At 42.5% G+C, this 16,210-nt stretch overlaps 1 protein-coding gene and 1 long non-coding RNA gene across 4 annotated transcripts in view; both read right to left on the bottom strand.

Annotated features, from left to right (window-relative positions):
- dph6 (diphthamine biosynthesis 6) overlaps window positions 1–6,169 on the bottom strand; it is a 90,245-nt gene extending 84,076 nt beyond the window's left edge. For 2 of the 3 annotated variants that reach the window (XM_036954735.1, XM_036954736.1), the window contains exons 1-3: window positions 5,979–6,169; window positions 5,538–5,629; window positions 5,200–5,384 (exon numbers count right to left, since the gene is read on the bottom strand). In XM_036954735.1, the coding sequence (XP_036810630.1) occupies window positions 5,200–5,384; window positions 5,538–5,629; window positions 5,979–6,001 (300 nt within the window). In that variant the 5' untranslated portion in view covers window positions 6,002–6,169. The remainder of the gene's footprint in view (window positions 1–5,199; window positions 5,385–5,537; window positions 5,630–5,978) is intronic. The other variant, XM_036954737.1, reaches the window with a different exon arrangement.
- Window positions 3,039–5,193, bottom strand: LOC118941472. The gene is made up of 3 exons (XR_005037708.1): window positions 4,267–5,193; window positions 4,171–4,202; window positions 3,039–4,061 (listed from the first exon to the last, which is right to left on the bottom strand). It is a non-coding gene; the product is annotated as an uncharacterized LOC118941472 (long non-coding RNA).
- Window positions 6,170–16,210: the final 10,041 nt, after the last annotated feature.

Raw genomic sequence — 16,210 nt, 5'->3', positions numbered from 1 at the left:
ACATCTAATTAATTCAAACTGCTAGGATGAATCTTTCAAAATATCACACTTCCAAAACAGAACACATTTTATATGCTAAAACTGCTCTTTTCCTGTGAGGGTGATTTAACAGCTAATTATCGGACTCCTCTTCGCTGCAACACAATCAAACTCAGCACTAAACCTAAGGTGAATAAAAAACACACCTTTGAATCAACTGGATATTCAAGAGGAAGCGATTGTACTTTCACAGAACCCATAACTGACATACAGAGAGATACTTCAAAAATATAGGCTGGATACAGAAAATTCACTAACTAAACAAACGTATCTGATGATCAATGTAAATCTCATAATAGGGTGCGATAACAAACCACCCCAATTAGAAAACATATTTCTGAAGAAAAATTGCATGGAGAGTGAGTATTGCTCTTTACTTAAATACAAAACTTAACGATACTGATATACAGCACCTTGCAAATTCTGTATATTTCTATTCTTCATTTAGGTCATTATTGTGGAGTCACTACAATGTGGTTGATCCATCCTCAGTTTTCTACCATCACAGACCCTGTAGCTGTTTTGATAATCACCAATTGCCTCAGGTTAACATTCATTCCTGTACTGCAGCTCAGTTCAGAAGGACGACTGCATCTTTGATGTGTTTGGGTGATTTAATATATAATCCACAGCGTAATTATTAACTTGACCATGCTTAACGCGATACTCAAATGTCGGATTTGCTATTGTTACCCATCTACCAATCACTGCCCTTCTTTATGAGGCTTTCAAAAAGCTCCCTGGTCTTTGTAGTTTAATCTGTGCTTGAAATTCAATACTTGACTGAGGGACCTTACAGATGTTCAAAAATCATGCCAACACGTATTATTTCACACACAGTGAGTACATGTCATTTATTATGCGATTTGTTCAGCCAGATTATACTCCTGAACTAATGTATGTTTGCATAAACAAAGGGGCTGAATACTTACGCAACAACTATATTCTAGTTCTGAATTTTTTATTTGTCACAAACTTCCACTTTGACATTAAAGCTTTTAACACAATGAAATGTGAAGAATGTGAATGTGAAGAATCATTTTTCATGGCACTGTATCTGCCGATATACTGTTTTACAGCCAGGAAATGAAAAAGTGTAATTTTTCCACACTGAATTCTAATAAATTGCCATCAAGAAGAGCAATTGAACAATAACTAAGCTTCAAATGTTGATTTCATACTTTGTGACAACAATGACACAAAGAGAATGACCACAAGTGTTTAGATCAGCATGTAATTCCTCTTTTTCATCTTATTTATCAAATTATCATCTGGTACCAATATATCTGTAAAAGGCCAATATCAGCCAATATATCGGTTGGGCTCTAGGTTGCAGGTCTGTGCCCTCCACGGTTAACTGTGAGAGAGGTAAACACAGTGAGGACTGGCTGTCTGCTGGGCCCTGTTGGCCTGGCCTTTGGCCCTAACAAGGGACGGGGTCACGTCAGCCCTGCCCTGGAAATAGGAAATGAGCAAAACCTAGCAATCCCAGAGCCAGCCATCACAGACCAGGGACAGAATAGGGTGAGGGGTGTAAAGAGTAGGGTGAGGGGTGTAAAGACTATGACACATACAATGGGGTCCATAATTATTGACACTATTGTTTGATAAAGACGAGCAGAAAAGACTGTATAAAATAAATCATGCAAATACTGACCAATATTGTACACTCTTTTTTTTAATGGATATATATTATTTTCTAAAATTGCTCAGAGAAAGAGATTTTTTTAAAACAATTAATAAAATAAATGCAAACAGATATGGGTCAAAATTACTAACACCCCTTTTTTCAAAAGTCTAGTACCTTCCCCTTGTGAGAATAATGACACTGAGATGGAGCGAGAGAGAAAATAGAGCTCTTTGGTCAAGCACACCAGTGGTGGGTTTGATGTCGAAATGAATGCATAAATTGAAAATAACCCCCATACCTACTGAAAATAACCCCCATACCTACTGAAAATAACCCCCATACCTACTGAAAATAACCCCCATACCTACTGAAAACTATGGTGGATCTTTGATGTTATGGTGCTATTTTGATTCCACTGGTCCTGGGGCCCTTGTTAAGGTCAACGGCATCATGAACTGTACCCAGGCCAGTACCAGCATATTTTTGCCAAAAACCTGGTTGCCTCTGTCAGGAAGTTGAAAATTGGTCACAAGTGGAACTTCCAACAAGACAATAACCCCAAGCACACATCAAAATCCACAAAGAAATTGTTAATTGGCTACAAAATCAACATTTTGCATTGAAAACCTTTGAAAACCTGTGGTTTGAAATGAAGAGCGCAGTCCATAAGCACAAACAAAGGATATTAAGGATCTAGAAGGATTCTGAATGGAGGAATAGTCTAAGATCCCTCCCAATGTGTTCTCCAACTTATATTGTTTTGGGGAAAACGGCTCAGAGCAGTTATCCTCACAAAGTGACATATTGAAAGGTATTAAAAACAGGGGTGTCAACATAAGTGGGAACTCCTTCAAGACTCTTGAAAACGCATTCCAGGTGAAGCTGGTTGAGAGAATGGCAGGAGTGTGCAAAGCTGGCAAAGGGTGGCTACTTTGAAGAATCTCAAATATGAAATACATTTTGATTGGTTTAACATTTTTTTGGTTACTACATGATTCCATAAGCGTTATTTCATAGTTTTGATGTCTTCACTACTATTCTACAATTTAGAAAATAGTCCAAATAAAATATATACGTATATAACGAGAGAGAGAGAGACAGAGAGACAGAGAGAGAGAGAGACACACACAACGAGACTGGGCGAGAGAGAGAGAGACAGAGAGAGACTGAGCGAGGGAGAGAGACAGAGAGAGAGAGAGAGAGAGAGAGAGAGAGAGAGAGAGACAGAGACAGAGACAGACTGAGCGAGGGAGAGACAGAGAGAGAGAGACAGAGAGACAGAGACAGAGAGAGAGAGACAGAGAGACAGAGACAGAGAGAGAGAGACAGAGAGAGAGAGACAGAGAGAGAGAGAGAGACAGAAAGAGAGAGAGAGACAGAGAGAGAGGGAGACAGAGAGAGAGAAACAGAAACCAGCAAGCAAGCCCCTATAAATTTGATGCTGCTCTTGTGCGTGTGAGAGTGGCAAGAGAAAAAGGTGTTAGCTGCGTTGGATCAAGTACACGTGGACAGGCTGTTTGTGCTGACAGGGGGAGAGCTTTTCTCCTGAAGAGTGACTGTGTGTCCAGGTAGCTTTCTCCTGTCAGGTAAGCTTTATCTGCCAGGAGTGTGTTAAACACACATGCAACCCCGGACTACCGTCCATCAGATAATCTCCCTATAGCACACCACAACACAATTAGATAACCTGCCTGTACCACACCACTACCATCAGATAACCTACCTATACCACAACACAAATAGATAACCTACCTATACCACAACACAATTAGATAACCTGCCTGTACCACACCACACCATCAGATATCCTACCTATACCACAACACAATTAGATAACCTGCCTGTACCACACCACTACCATCAGATAACCTACCTATACCACAACACAATTAGATAACCTGCCTGTACAGCACCATCAGATAACCTACCTATACCACAACACAATTAGATAACCTGCCTGTACCACACCATCAGATAACCTACCTATACCACAACACAATTAGATAACCTGCCTGTACCACACCACTACCATTAGATAACCTCCCTGTACCACACCACTACTGTTAGATAACCTCCCTATACCACACCACTACCGTCAGATAACCTCCCTATACCACACCACTACCATTAGATAACCTCCCTATACCACACCACTGCCATTAGATAACCTCCCTGTACCACACCACTACCATCATATAACCTCCCTGTACCACACCACTACCATCATATAACCTCCCTGTACCACACCACTACCATTAGATAACCTCCCTGTACCACACCACTACCATCATATAACCTCCCTGTACCACACCACTACCATTAGATAATCTCCCTGTACCACACCACTACCATCATATAACCTCCCTGTACCACACCACTACCATTAGATAACCTCCCTATACCACACCACTACACCACACCACTACCATCATATAACCTCCCTGTACCACACCACTACCATCATATAACCTCCCTGTACCACACCACTACCATCATATAACCTCCCTGTACCACACCACTACCATCATATAACCTCCCTGTACCACACCACAACTGTTAGATAACCTCCATATACCACACCACCACCATCATATAACCTCCCTGTACCACACCACTACCATTAGATAACCTCCCTATACCACACCACAACTGTTAGATAACCTCCATATACCACACCACCACCATCATATAACCTCCCTGTACCACACCACTACCATTAGATAACCTCCCTATACCACACCACAACTGTTAGATAACCTCCATATACCACACCACTACCATCATATAACCTCCCTATACCACACCACAACTGTTAGATAACCTCCATATACCACACCACTACCATCATATAACCTCCCTATACCACACCACTACCGTCAGATAACCTCCCTATACCACACCACTACCGTCAGATAACCTCCCTATACCACACCACTACCATTAGATAACCTCCCTGTACCACACCACTACCATTAGATAACCTCCCTATACCACACCATTACCGTCAGATAACCTCCCTATACCACACCACTACCGTTAGATAACCTCCCTATACCACACCACTACCGTCAGATAACCTCCCTATACCACACCATTACCGTCAGATAACCTCCCTATACCACACCACTACCGTTAGATAACCTCCCTATACCACACCACTACCGTCAGATAACCTCCCTATACCACACCACTACCGTCAGATAACCTCCCTTTACCAGAGAGTGATGATAGGCTGATAGCTGGCTCATAGACTGTGACAAATGTCATGTAGCTTAGCGTAGCTCTCTCTGAACCTTGAAGTGTAGTCACGAGTATGTCTAATGAGACTGTATGGCATTGTATAAAGGGGGTCCTTGATATCAACAGACTAGGCTACTTCTAAGAATTGATTGCAGAGTAAATAGGTTGGTCTTATAGTCTCTTTAGCCAACTAATTTGCTGTTTCCTCATCTTGCTAAAACACTAACAATGCAACTCCTCTTATCTGTCCCCAAGTCACCACTTACTCCTTCCGCCATGTTGAGATTTACCTGAACCATGTTCAGTAGGTGGTAGAGGTCTTCCACTTCATCTCCCTCTGTCTGGCTGTAGTCTCTCCCAGTGTTGAGGCTGGAGCCCTGGATGGTGCGTCGGTACAGGGGCAGATCCATAGCCTCAGCATACAGGTCTATGGCCTGGTGCCCCACCGTCTGATACATGTAGCTGTCCAACTCATCTAACACAGGGGATGGATAACAGAAGTTCATTCATTTACAGTATTACTCTTCCACTTTGGCAAGGCACATCTCTTAGGGGAAACATTGACCAATATTTGAATTTTGTTTTAAGTACCCACACATACAGGAGGAAAAACAGGTAGACATCTCACCCTTGTTAGCAGGACGCAGGTTGGCCAGCGCTACTATCTGGTGCCCAGCAGCAACACATTGCATCATGTTATAACAGCTGTCTTTGCCCCCACTGCAACAATACAGTCAGAGGGATTAATGCATTCACTACATGAAGGTGCAACTATGTAAATAGCCGTATCACTGTCACTATGATCAGAAACATACGAATGTTAGGGTGATTTCCTTTAATTCTATACTGAAATGCAAGTTCCTCTTACTTGCATGTATTCAGAATGTTATGAACCTTTATTTCTGTAACGAATAACGATGCATGCTATTTCCCCCACACGTCATCTTAAACGAAACAACAAAGTACAGGATATATCTATCTAGTTAGCAAGCAACACATCCTTCTCAGATAGCTAGCTAGAAAACGTAGATAGAACAGGAGAGCTGTGACAGCAATGATTTAGGTTTACCTTATCAACGCAACTACTTTCATTTTCTTTATGCAATATTTCTGTAGACATAAACAGTTACTAAATGCATAATCGGATAATGTTATCTATGTTTCGTTTACTCTGAATATGTGTACAGCATAGCAACCAGTCACAGCAGCAGTTCGACATATACACAAAAACTCATGTGAGCAAGCACTTCCTGGATGAAAGGACCTTTATGAATGAAGCTATCCTGTGGGGTGCCTGATTTAAAATAAAACATGTATTACAATGAGCACTGCTCGGTAATATAAAAAAATATTTTAAAAATACATATATATATATATAGCTCTATATATAGCTCTCCTCCTATGTCCGTGATAACATGTTATACTACAATATAACTAATAGATTAGCAGTTGAGCGTTTTCTGTAGGACTGTTTGGTGATCAACCAAATGTGGAGATGCTGATTGTGCATGTGTTGTGATGAGAAAGTCAACCAAAGACGGCCATCCCAAACTCTTTGGCTGAATTAGTTAATGACCCCTTCAGTTTTCCCCACTGCGCAATTCCACAGTAACTGAATTACGCTGATATTAAGATTGTTCACTTTAAGATGTATGCCAATAAATTTCCATTGATTTCAAAGTTTAACAAACCATACAACTCTATGCACAAGGACTACTTTTAACAATTTACACAGAACATTTTACAAAAACAAATGTCCTTGAAGTACAGCGCAGATGCAAAGCTTGTATGACGGTTTGTGCTGTTGGTTCCATCATTCTGTTACCAAACGTTGTGTCTGCACTGCTCTTCAAATAAAAAAAAATTGGTCAAATGTTCTGTGTAAATTGTTACAAGTAGTCCTTGTGCATAGAGTTGTATGGTTTGTTAAACTTTTAAATCATTGGATTTTGTTTGGCATACATTGCCCTCCTGGTAAATTGACCCAAGCTCAAAATAACTTCGTCGGCGTACACATCACAGACAAACTGAAATGGTTCACCCACACAAACAGTGTGGTGAAGAAGGTGCAACAGCGGCAGGGGAAGCAGGTAGCATAGTGGTTAGAGTGTTGGACTAGTAACCAAAGGGTTGCAAGATTGAATCCCTGAGCTGACAATGTGAAAATCTGTCCTTCTGCCCCTGAACACGTCAGTTAACCCACTGTTCCTAGGCCGTCATTGAAAATAGTAATTTGTTCTTAACTGACTTGCCTAGTTAAATAAAAGTAAAAAAGTCCCATTTTAAAAAAGGCTCTCCAGAGGGTGGTGTGGTCTGCACAATGCATCAATGGGAGCAAACTACCTGCCCTCCATGACACCTACAGCACCCGATGTCACAGGAAGGCCAAAAAGATCATCAACCACCTGAGCCACTGCCTGTTTACACTGCTACCATTCAGAAGGCGAGGTCAGTACAGGTGCATCAAAGCTGGGGCTGAGAGACTGAAAAAGAGCTTCTATCTCAAGGCCATCAGACTGCTCAACAGCAATCACTAACTCAGAGAGGCTGCTGCCTACATTGAGACCCAATCACTGGCCACTTTAATAAATGGATCACTAGTAACTTTATACAATGCCACTCTAAATAATGACACTTTAATAATGTTTACGTATCTTACATTACTCATATCACATGTATATACTGTACTTTATACCATCCATTGCACCTTGCCTACTGCCGCTCAGCCATCGCTCATCCATATACTTACATGTACATATTCTCATTCATCCCTTTCGATTTGTGTGTATCAGGTAGTTGTTGGGGAATTGTTAGATTACTTGTTAGATATTACTGCACTGTCGGAACTAGAAGAACAAGCATTTCGCTACACTCACATTAACATCTACTAACCATGTGTAAGTGACAAATACAATTTTATTTGATGATTTCTTTCAATGTTCACTTAAATGATTCATTTTGAGTGTGTTAATTGTTTAGTACAGGCCTGCTGTGTTATTCACAATAATCCCTGGGTTGTCATGCCTTATTGCTTCATTATATTATTAGTCATTAGCCTATTTAAACAATTCCACAAATAGGTTGAAAGGGTTATAGCACAAGACCAGTCCAGAAAATAAAACCCCTCACCCGCTCGCCCCATAAACGTGTAGCCATAGAGACAGACAGCCCAAACCAAACATCCAGCTATGGTATTCACACAGGTTGTGCTTTTTCCCTGGGGGAAGGCTGTGGCTTAAGGAAACCTTTTGATGCTCTTTTTGCTATCTGTTGTTGTGCCAGAGTAGAATAATTGCACTGCTGGGGTGTGTTTCCCTCACCTTCTGCCCCTAAGCAGGCCAAATGCAACTGATTTTGTCTGAATGTACAAAATTGAAGAAGACATCTTCTCAACCCACTGCTTTTTGCTATGTTCCTTTCTCTTGTTCTGTTATTGCTTTTTAAAAGCGGAGCAAAGCCTCAGACCTGAGGATGAGCTCTTTTCACCCTTAAAGAAATCCTTCCATACCCTGTGAGTGTGTAGGTATCACCTGGTGGTGCAGACACTGAAATACATACATACAGTAGTAGGCTAGAGGCCACTGGTAGTATCATCCTTGTGTTAAGGCGAATGATTGCATTACTAAAATCATTCCAATTGATTTTAGCATGCAAATACGGTCTGCAAGTGCAGGGTGGAAAGGATTTAATATTGCTTTTGAACTTTAGTTTCTGATTGTGAATAAATCGATAAATTAATACGATTTTGACCAAATGTAATCAATATACACTATAAACAAGGTATTATTATTTTGAAAATGGTACTTGCCGCCTGTATTTTCTTAGCCTTCTCGGTTGAAAAGCTGCCCTTTCTCCAAAAGGACACCGCCCAATGACTCTGTTTGTCCTTCAGTTTTGTAAACTCATAAATATATCAGCACCAATTTTCCAATTGTGTTGGTAATTCTTCACCACACAGCTTCATTGCTTCTGGTCATTTCCCAATAATGCCCATCGGCTCTGAACAATGCAAATTACCTCACTTATCAGCTGTAGTTTATTAAGTAGTTTATTATCCAGACAAATCAATAAAGAAGTGTGTTCTGTTTTTTAGGCATAAAAGAGTGTTTTATGTCATTTTTGTTGTTGCGAGGGGGATAGAAAAGTGTTGATGGGTCGTGCAACCAAGACATAGGCAATGACGTGAGTATGAGACGGCATAAATATGGAAGCAAGGCGGAGGAAATGGCACCATTGGCCTTTCCTTAAAAGAGCATGCGAATTATGACAAGTGATTTACACATATTACACAAACATTTTTTTTTTTTTTTTGCACAAGGACACAAAAATCTTTCGCTGTAATGAGAAAGTAAGGCTGAAATCACGGGCCGATAAATGAAGTGCCAGGACAGGCCACTCAAGGTTGCACATGGAGGGGCAAGAACATAAACGCATCTTTCTCTTTGTATACACCGATGCTCGAAATAGTGAAATATGTTGACAACATGTGTACCTTAGTGCAAGGATTCAATTTATACATAGGTACCAAATCAATTTGCATTTTGTTTTAATAATATATCATCACTAGACTAATGACAAAAAAAATGTGCGTAACTAGAAAACAGACATAACACTTATTAGAAATATCAAAGGATATACAAGGGAATGACAAACAATGTTGTAGGTCAGCTGTGCAATGAAACTGAACTCTTTAAAGCGTTTGAAATGATTGTATTTTCTCAGGGGGCAGACTTCATTTCCAAACATTCACAGTTGGAGAATAGAGTCAGGTTCTATTCTTCTCCCGGTGCACATATTTGAATAACCATTTCCCCTTACATTAGTGTGTATCAGTAACCTTCCTGAAGTGTGCTCTGCTCAAACTCAAGCCATTCCAGAGTCTAGATTCTGACTTTGTGCAGAACCCAATTTGGGTTCCAATTCTTCATAAGGCCACAAACACAAAGCAGAAGCGGCTTGTGATTAGCTGCCAGATCAAGCCTAGTGTATCCCCCTGGCCAATGAGAAGCTGAGGGTCCAAAACCAGAACACCTGGCGGTCTGTTTGTGTTGAACTCCCTGCTCTCTCAGACTAAGGCATATCAGTGGTTGAAACCCTCCAAACAACATCACAGCATTTAGCCTACCTGGCAGGGATCAATTTGAGTTCCTATTTGAGTTCAGCAGCACACACTACTCATACCCCTCACATAGTGTCTCTACAGCTTGTGAGCTCTTATAGAAACTTTGATAGAAATGATTTAATATTCACCAAGGGGTCATTGGTTGAATATTGTGGCAGTGTTCCAAAACATTGTTGATGTTTATTTGACAGTTTAATGTGAGAGAGAAAGACAGACATTTTGAAAGCAGCTCTGTGTATCTTTAACTCAGCCCCACTGTGATGTTTCCTCGATCAAGAGGCTCATTTTCCAATGCACTATCAACATAATGATGCCTCTTTAGGGCCAAACCACATCCAAATCAGTTAGTAAACAACCAAAATGGGGATCTGTACACATTTTTACAGACAATTAACTGTTACCACGAGGGGCCCAAATGGATTAGTAGACTCATTAATGTCTTAGGCTAATGCGCCCTTGATTAGAAATGTGAGGAAACGTGATCCAAATTGTGTTTGATCTCAGTGCGATGCTTAAAAAGGCCCCTCAGCTGGATAACAATGATTGAGATTACTGGAAATCCCCCCAGAAAATGTCCTGCTTTTATACCTTTATTTTATTTGGCGGAAAAGCCGATGCTTTTGTAAATGCGAGTGGGTGAGGTTGATGAAAATTGTCTTCCTTCTTGAAGGCCTTTTTTTCTGCCTCCACTGAAAGCTCTCAAATCGTTGGTTTGAATGAAGTGTTTATCAGTGTTTGTCTCCTCCAGCTCTGTTTTTGGTGTGGAAAACCTCAGACTCATTTTGAAGGGGATGATGCTGTTGTGAATATGATTAAGTGGGGCTTGCATTCATAAATCTCAAATATCCTTCTGGGAGCCAATCACATACATTGAATGAATGAATTATCATCTTATCATTAATCATGAGCTGTGGACATTCTCAACACAAGAGAAACAGAAACGTTTCGACCAAGCATCACTAAGTACAAATGTGATTTTCTATGAATATTTTCCTGATTTTAATTGTCTTTGATTTCCCTTCCAAAATACCAGAATCAAATTAAGGGTGCAGTTCTCTTCCCCTTGTGAAGCGCCAGCCAAGTGGATGTGGTCGATTAAAGTACACCATTCTGCTAGTTATAAGGCAGCCAGGGAAAACGACATGCACTACTACGTGCCTACCGTCACCTGAATGCTGCCAAACACAATTTTGTACACAAGAGCCTTAATGTTGTACAGAGACACCCTCAAAGGCCTTGTCCTGATTATCAGCCTGGGTAAGAACACTAATGATACTTCCTGATTTGTTTTCTTTTCTTCGTATGCTTTACTACTCTGTGTACTCTGTCGTAAGTAACTGTCAGAAGAATAGACAGCCTAGAATACAGAAACTCATCATTCCACTTCAGAAGAAAAAAAATATGAAGATGAATTGCACAGTACAAACTGGCAGCTGATAACTAACCTAAAGTTGTGGCCTCACAATAATAGTAGGAGTTCTATCACTCTTTTTGTAGAAATGTAACATTAAACAACTGTAACACTTGGGACTTTACTTGCTGCCAATGAATCATCCCCAGATCTCTTAGCGGGATAGCGAAATGAAGACGTCTGCTCTCTGATATACAACACCGCGAACGGCTTCACTTGCGCCCGACAAACACAATCTTAATCCAGGAAATAGCTTGCAATCAGAATATTGGAGCTGACATCAGAGGTAGCCACAAATGCGATCCCCACACACCCTCCCGAGCTTCAAATGTCTTCCCGGGCCTGTTATGGGTTTCCCGCATGATGAAGTGTGACACTCTGCAAACACAAAAGCCTCAGCCCTCTCGTGGGTCCACTTTGCTTTTCTTGGATGGCCCCAGCCCGCCCAATGCCAAGTCAACTTGACTCTTGTCAGAATGGGCCCCATATCTATGAAGAGTGTGTGTGAGGTGTACAGTGTGCGTGGGTGTTCAATTCAACATCTATTCCACGTTGGTTCATTGTAATTTCATTGAAATTAAGTGGAAACAATGTTGATTCAACCAGTATATGCCCTGTGGGCTTTGAGTGTGGATATCTTGTCACAGGGCAATGCCTCGGATGTGATTTGTGTGTGTGTGTGTGTGTGTGTGTGTGTGTGTGTTTGTGTGTGTGTGTGTGTGTGTGTGTGTGTGTGTGTGTGTGTGTGTGTGTGTGTGTGTGTGTGTGTGTGTGTGTGTGTGTGTGTGTGTGTGTGTGAGCTGTTTTGGAGCCCACACTGAGATTATACGATCTGCTTCCTAATCAAAGCCACCACCTGCTCTGCATCGGGGGCCAGCACCTGCTCTGCATCGGGGGCCAGTTCATGGATGCTGCCTAAAGCCCCACACATTCTCATTTGCCTGTCCCTACTCTCTCGTCCATGAGATTTGGAGGGACTTAGAAGCTTTAGGAGGACCACTTTACTTCAATCAGCCATGTAGTTTGACTCACTGGCCAATAATGCAGTTACATATTGGAGTTTCTAGCATTTCCCCTGACTCCCAAGACAGAACCCATTCTCTACTGATGAAACAGACACATTTTTTGTTTCTCTCCAGGCCAACTGATGAAACACCTGAAGTAGCTGTCGACATCCAATATCTCTTTAGTGCCTCGGTCATTCTGACAAATTCAATATAAACCTGTTTTATCCTAATATACTGTGGCCTGGTCATACATCCTCTCCCTCCCTTAGGTCACCTGCCCTAGCCTAGTCTCGGCTAAGCTAACTAGCTTTCCACCAGAACACAACCCGTCGGGGTCTGCCATTTGTCTTGTGGTTTTGAGCCGTGGCTATTTCTCTAACACGGAGTCCAATGTCAACACAGGCACTATAAATATCCAGCCGGGCAGAAGTAAGCCTCCTATGGGGGAGTCATAGGAAGAGAGGGAGGAGTAGAAGGAGATTGCGGAGAGGGAGGAATACAAGGAGAAAGCGCTTGATCTGTGGACGCAGTTTAGTGATCTAATATTTAATCACATCCTGGACTGGGGTGACGGCATGAAGAAGGGGGAACCAGGACTAGCTCTACTGTAAGCGCAGGAAAACCGCAGGAGCCACATGGAAAAAATTATAATCCGCAATCAGTGTTACTGTATTCTGAGAGCTGCTTCAGTCTGGACCATGAACGTTGAGGGCCTTAGAGAGAGTTCAGCTAGACTGCTCATCTGATGATTCACAGTATGAATCACTGACTTTTGGTTGACTTTGCGTGTGCCCAAAGCATTAAATAGGGTCTTATAGTGTACATATTTATTGAAGACTCAGAAGGAGCTACCATACAAATCTGACTTGAGTTTGAGATTCATAGAAAGACACACTGTGCACCAAGACGGTTAACCGACCAACCAATCGCTCTGAAGCTCCGGTGAGCATTGTGTGAGAGATGGCCTCCGATCATTCAGAACCATTTCTAAACCTGTGACTAACCATAAATAACAAACAAAAGCCAAGGCCTCCTGCGACCCCTGCTGCCGCGTCACCGTCCTCGCCGCCAGATGAGAAACGCTCCGCCAGGCGGGACATGACCTCAAGTTTACGGCCTAAAACCTGTTGATCCCAGGCGATTGATTGTCAACCCGGTTAAAAGACAGAGCCCCCGCCGATACCCCGCCAACCACTGTCTTGTCTGTCTCAGGGAGAAACAAAAGTTATTCTGTCAGCGATTCTGCCATGAGAAGCACACCAGTGGCCTCTGCCTGGTTTTTATGGGGTGAATTCCATACACTGGGCCCAATATTCCTGGCTGCTGGAGTCCTGTGATTAAAGTGTATACAAAAGGAGGCAGCTCCACTAAAACGCAGTGATTTAGAGAGCTGTCACCCCAGTTCAGACGGGGCAAGAAGTTCAGGCCCCAGTAGGAGGCTTGTAATAAAAATTAAACAAGGAATCAGACAGGAGCGGACAGTGCTGGAGGGGGGAAGGGGGGGGCAGGAAAGGGTTGTCTGGAGGGGTGTGTGTTCATGTAAAGTCCTTCAATGCCCAACTCACACTGGATAGGATCGACGAAGACACAGCATCGCAAAAAGCCATGACCCGTCATTGACCTCCCCATGACCTTGTAAAAACCTTGATCTCATCTTTTCCACCTATTCCCCCTATGCAGGATTCATCTGGCCGGCTAAAAGGAGGGGTCTGATACCTTCAAGTACCAGCCGGCTATAAAAGATACATCCTGATGCAGCTTCCTCTGTTGTGTTTATTAGCCCTCCTTCCCCCCCTTCCCCTCCTCTCTCTACCTCCTCTCTGCTAACCTCCAGCACCACACCCATCCCAGCTCCTTGCCTGCTAGCCCTTGGCTAACCCCTGATATCCCGGGTTCAGGCTAGGGTCAGCAGACTCCCAGCCAGCCCAGTGGGCGTGTGCCTCAGAGGATTCGATCCATGCAGGACAAATGTAGATGTAGATGTAGAGACCCTGGGAGTCCTCTGATGTTCTCTGGAGCTTCCCAAGAGGGAGGGGCCTTCTGCTTGTTTACGACATCTTCGATTCAGATGGTGGGGTGGGGTGTATATTATCAGTACAGTACTGGAGAGTACAGTACAGTGCATACAGATGTCCCATGTAAAAGAACACTGTTATTCCCTAACATTACTGTCAAAGGGCAAGCTGTGAGATGGGCCAGCTGGACTGGAGGAGTAGAGAGAGAGGGGGGGGGGGGGGGGTTCATGACCGCTGTACATACGGGGTCCAAACGCCTCTCTATCTCTCACCATAATTGGGAAGCATAAGGATTGTGCAGTATTTAATTTAACCTTTATTTTACTAGGAAAGTCAGTTAAGAACACATTCTTATTTACAATGACGGCCTACAGTGTGTGTGTCTGTGTATGCTGGTGTGCATGCATTTGGATATGTGTGCATTTATGTGTGTGAGAGGAGAGCGTTGCCATGCCAGATACCATGTCCCCTTTCTCGCTCTCCATTCCTCTTGAGGAAGAGCCTGCTCTCTCGGAGATGGCTGATGCAAGAGGCTGGTATCCGCTGCTTCCTGCTCACTGCTTCCTGATCGCTGCTTCCTGATTGCTGCTTCCTGCTGTAGGACAAAGAGAGCACACACAGGGGACCAGGCAGCACACACACTCCTCATGCCAGGTCACCTCACGTGTTCACAATACGTGAATCCCTGCCCTGGCACTATCCACTCGTATCTACACACCTCTCGTCTCCCTCCTCTCTTTCTTTCTTTCTCTCTCTCTCTCTCTCTCTCTCTCTAACATTGGAAAAATCTTTCAAGAGGATATGAAATACCGTAAATAGTATTCCACTAGTGTGTCAGCCTGTTGCTGAAAGCATATTATTTGCTAAGCAACAATAATGGCAACAATGATAACAAACACTAAAGTACCATAATGGAAATACATCTATTACAAAGTGCACATGGACACATTCACAATCAAGAATGCTGAAATGTAAACAATAACATCCGAAAATGTACTTCAGAACCTGGGGTTCTTTAGAATAACAAATGCTTTCTCCTTTAGCACCCCTGATGCACCCCTGATGGTTCCATTTTTCACCCGGGATAACCTGCTAATTTTTACTGCTCAATGTCCTCCACTCAGCCTATGTCCCTAAGTCACACACACGCCGCCACTGCCTGATATATGAGCTGGGACTATGATGTCAGCGAAAAACACTTTCAATAATTGCTTTGATGAATATCCTCAACCTTCCAAAACCTTGCATTCCCCAGCCAGCCTGCATCTCTCCCTGTAAAGTTCATATCTCAGCTCACTCTCAACTGTTGAAGCCATCCAAGTGATGTATTGCCCTCTGCCATCCCTGTATTCCAATGCGCATTATTTACATTCGATCAAATTAAGAGGCTACCAGCCTCATGTGCAAAAACATAAAATTACCATGAATTAAAGAGGGAAAGAGAGTGTGTGCAGCGTCAGAGTGTTGAGTGTTTAATTGGTGCATTTGGGTTGTGCTCTCAGAGAAGTGGATTTATTTTCTTTATGGTTGGTCTGATGACCACACAGTTTGTCCAGTCGGTCTGGCCTCTCCTCAGACAAATGTAAAGTAGGATCTTAATTTGATCATTATTTTGCTGCTGAGAATTTTGTAGTGTATTTGAGTTTTAAACAGGCTTCTAAAGTTTGTAATTGGTTTCAGTGTCTCAGCCCACGGCCTCAGACACCAACAGTTGGTTGTACTGTAAGCGTCTGCATATAGAAGGCT

Source organism: Oncorhynchus mykiss, chromosome 19 (genome assembly GCF_013265735.2).
Source record: "Oncorhynchus mykiss isolate Arlee chromosome 19, USDA_OmykA_1.1, whole genome shotgun sequence".
Taxonomy (NCBI): Eukaryota; Metazoa; Chordata; class Actinopteri; order Salmoniformes; family Salmonidae; genus Oncorhynchus; species Oncorhynchus mykiss.
Note: the sequence above shows the minus strand (reverse complement) of the source record. Positions and strands in the feature narration are given on the sequence as shown.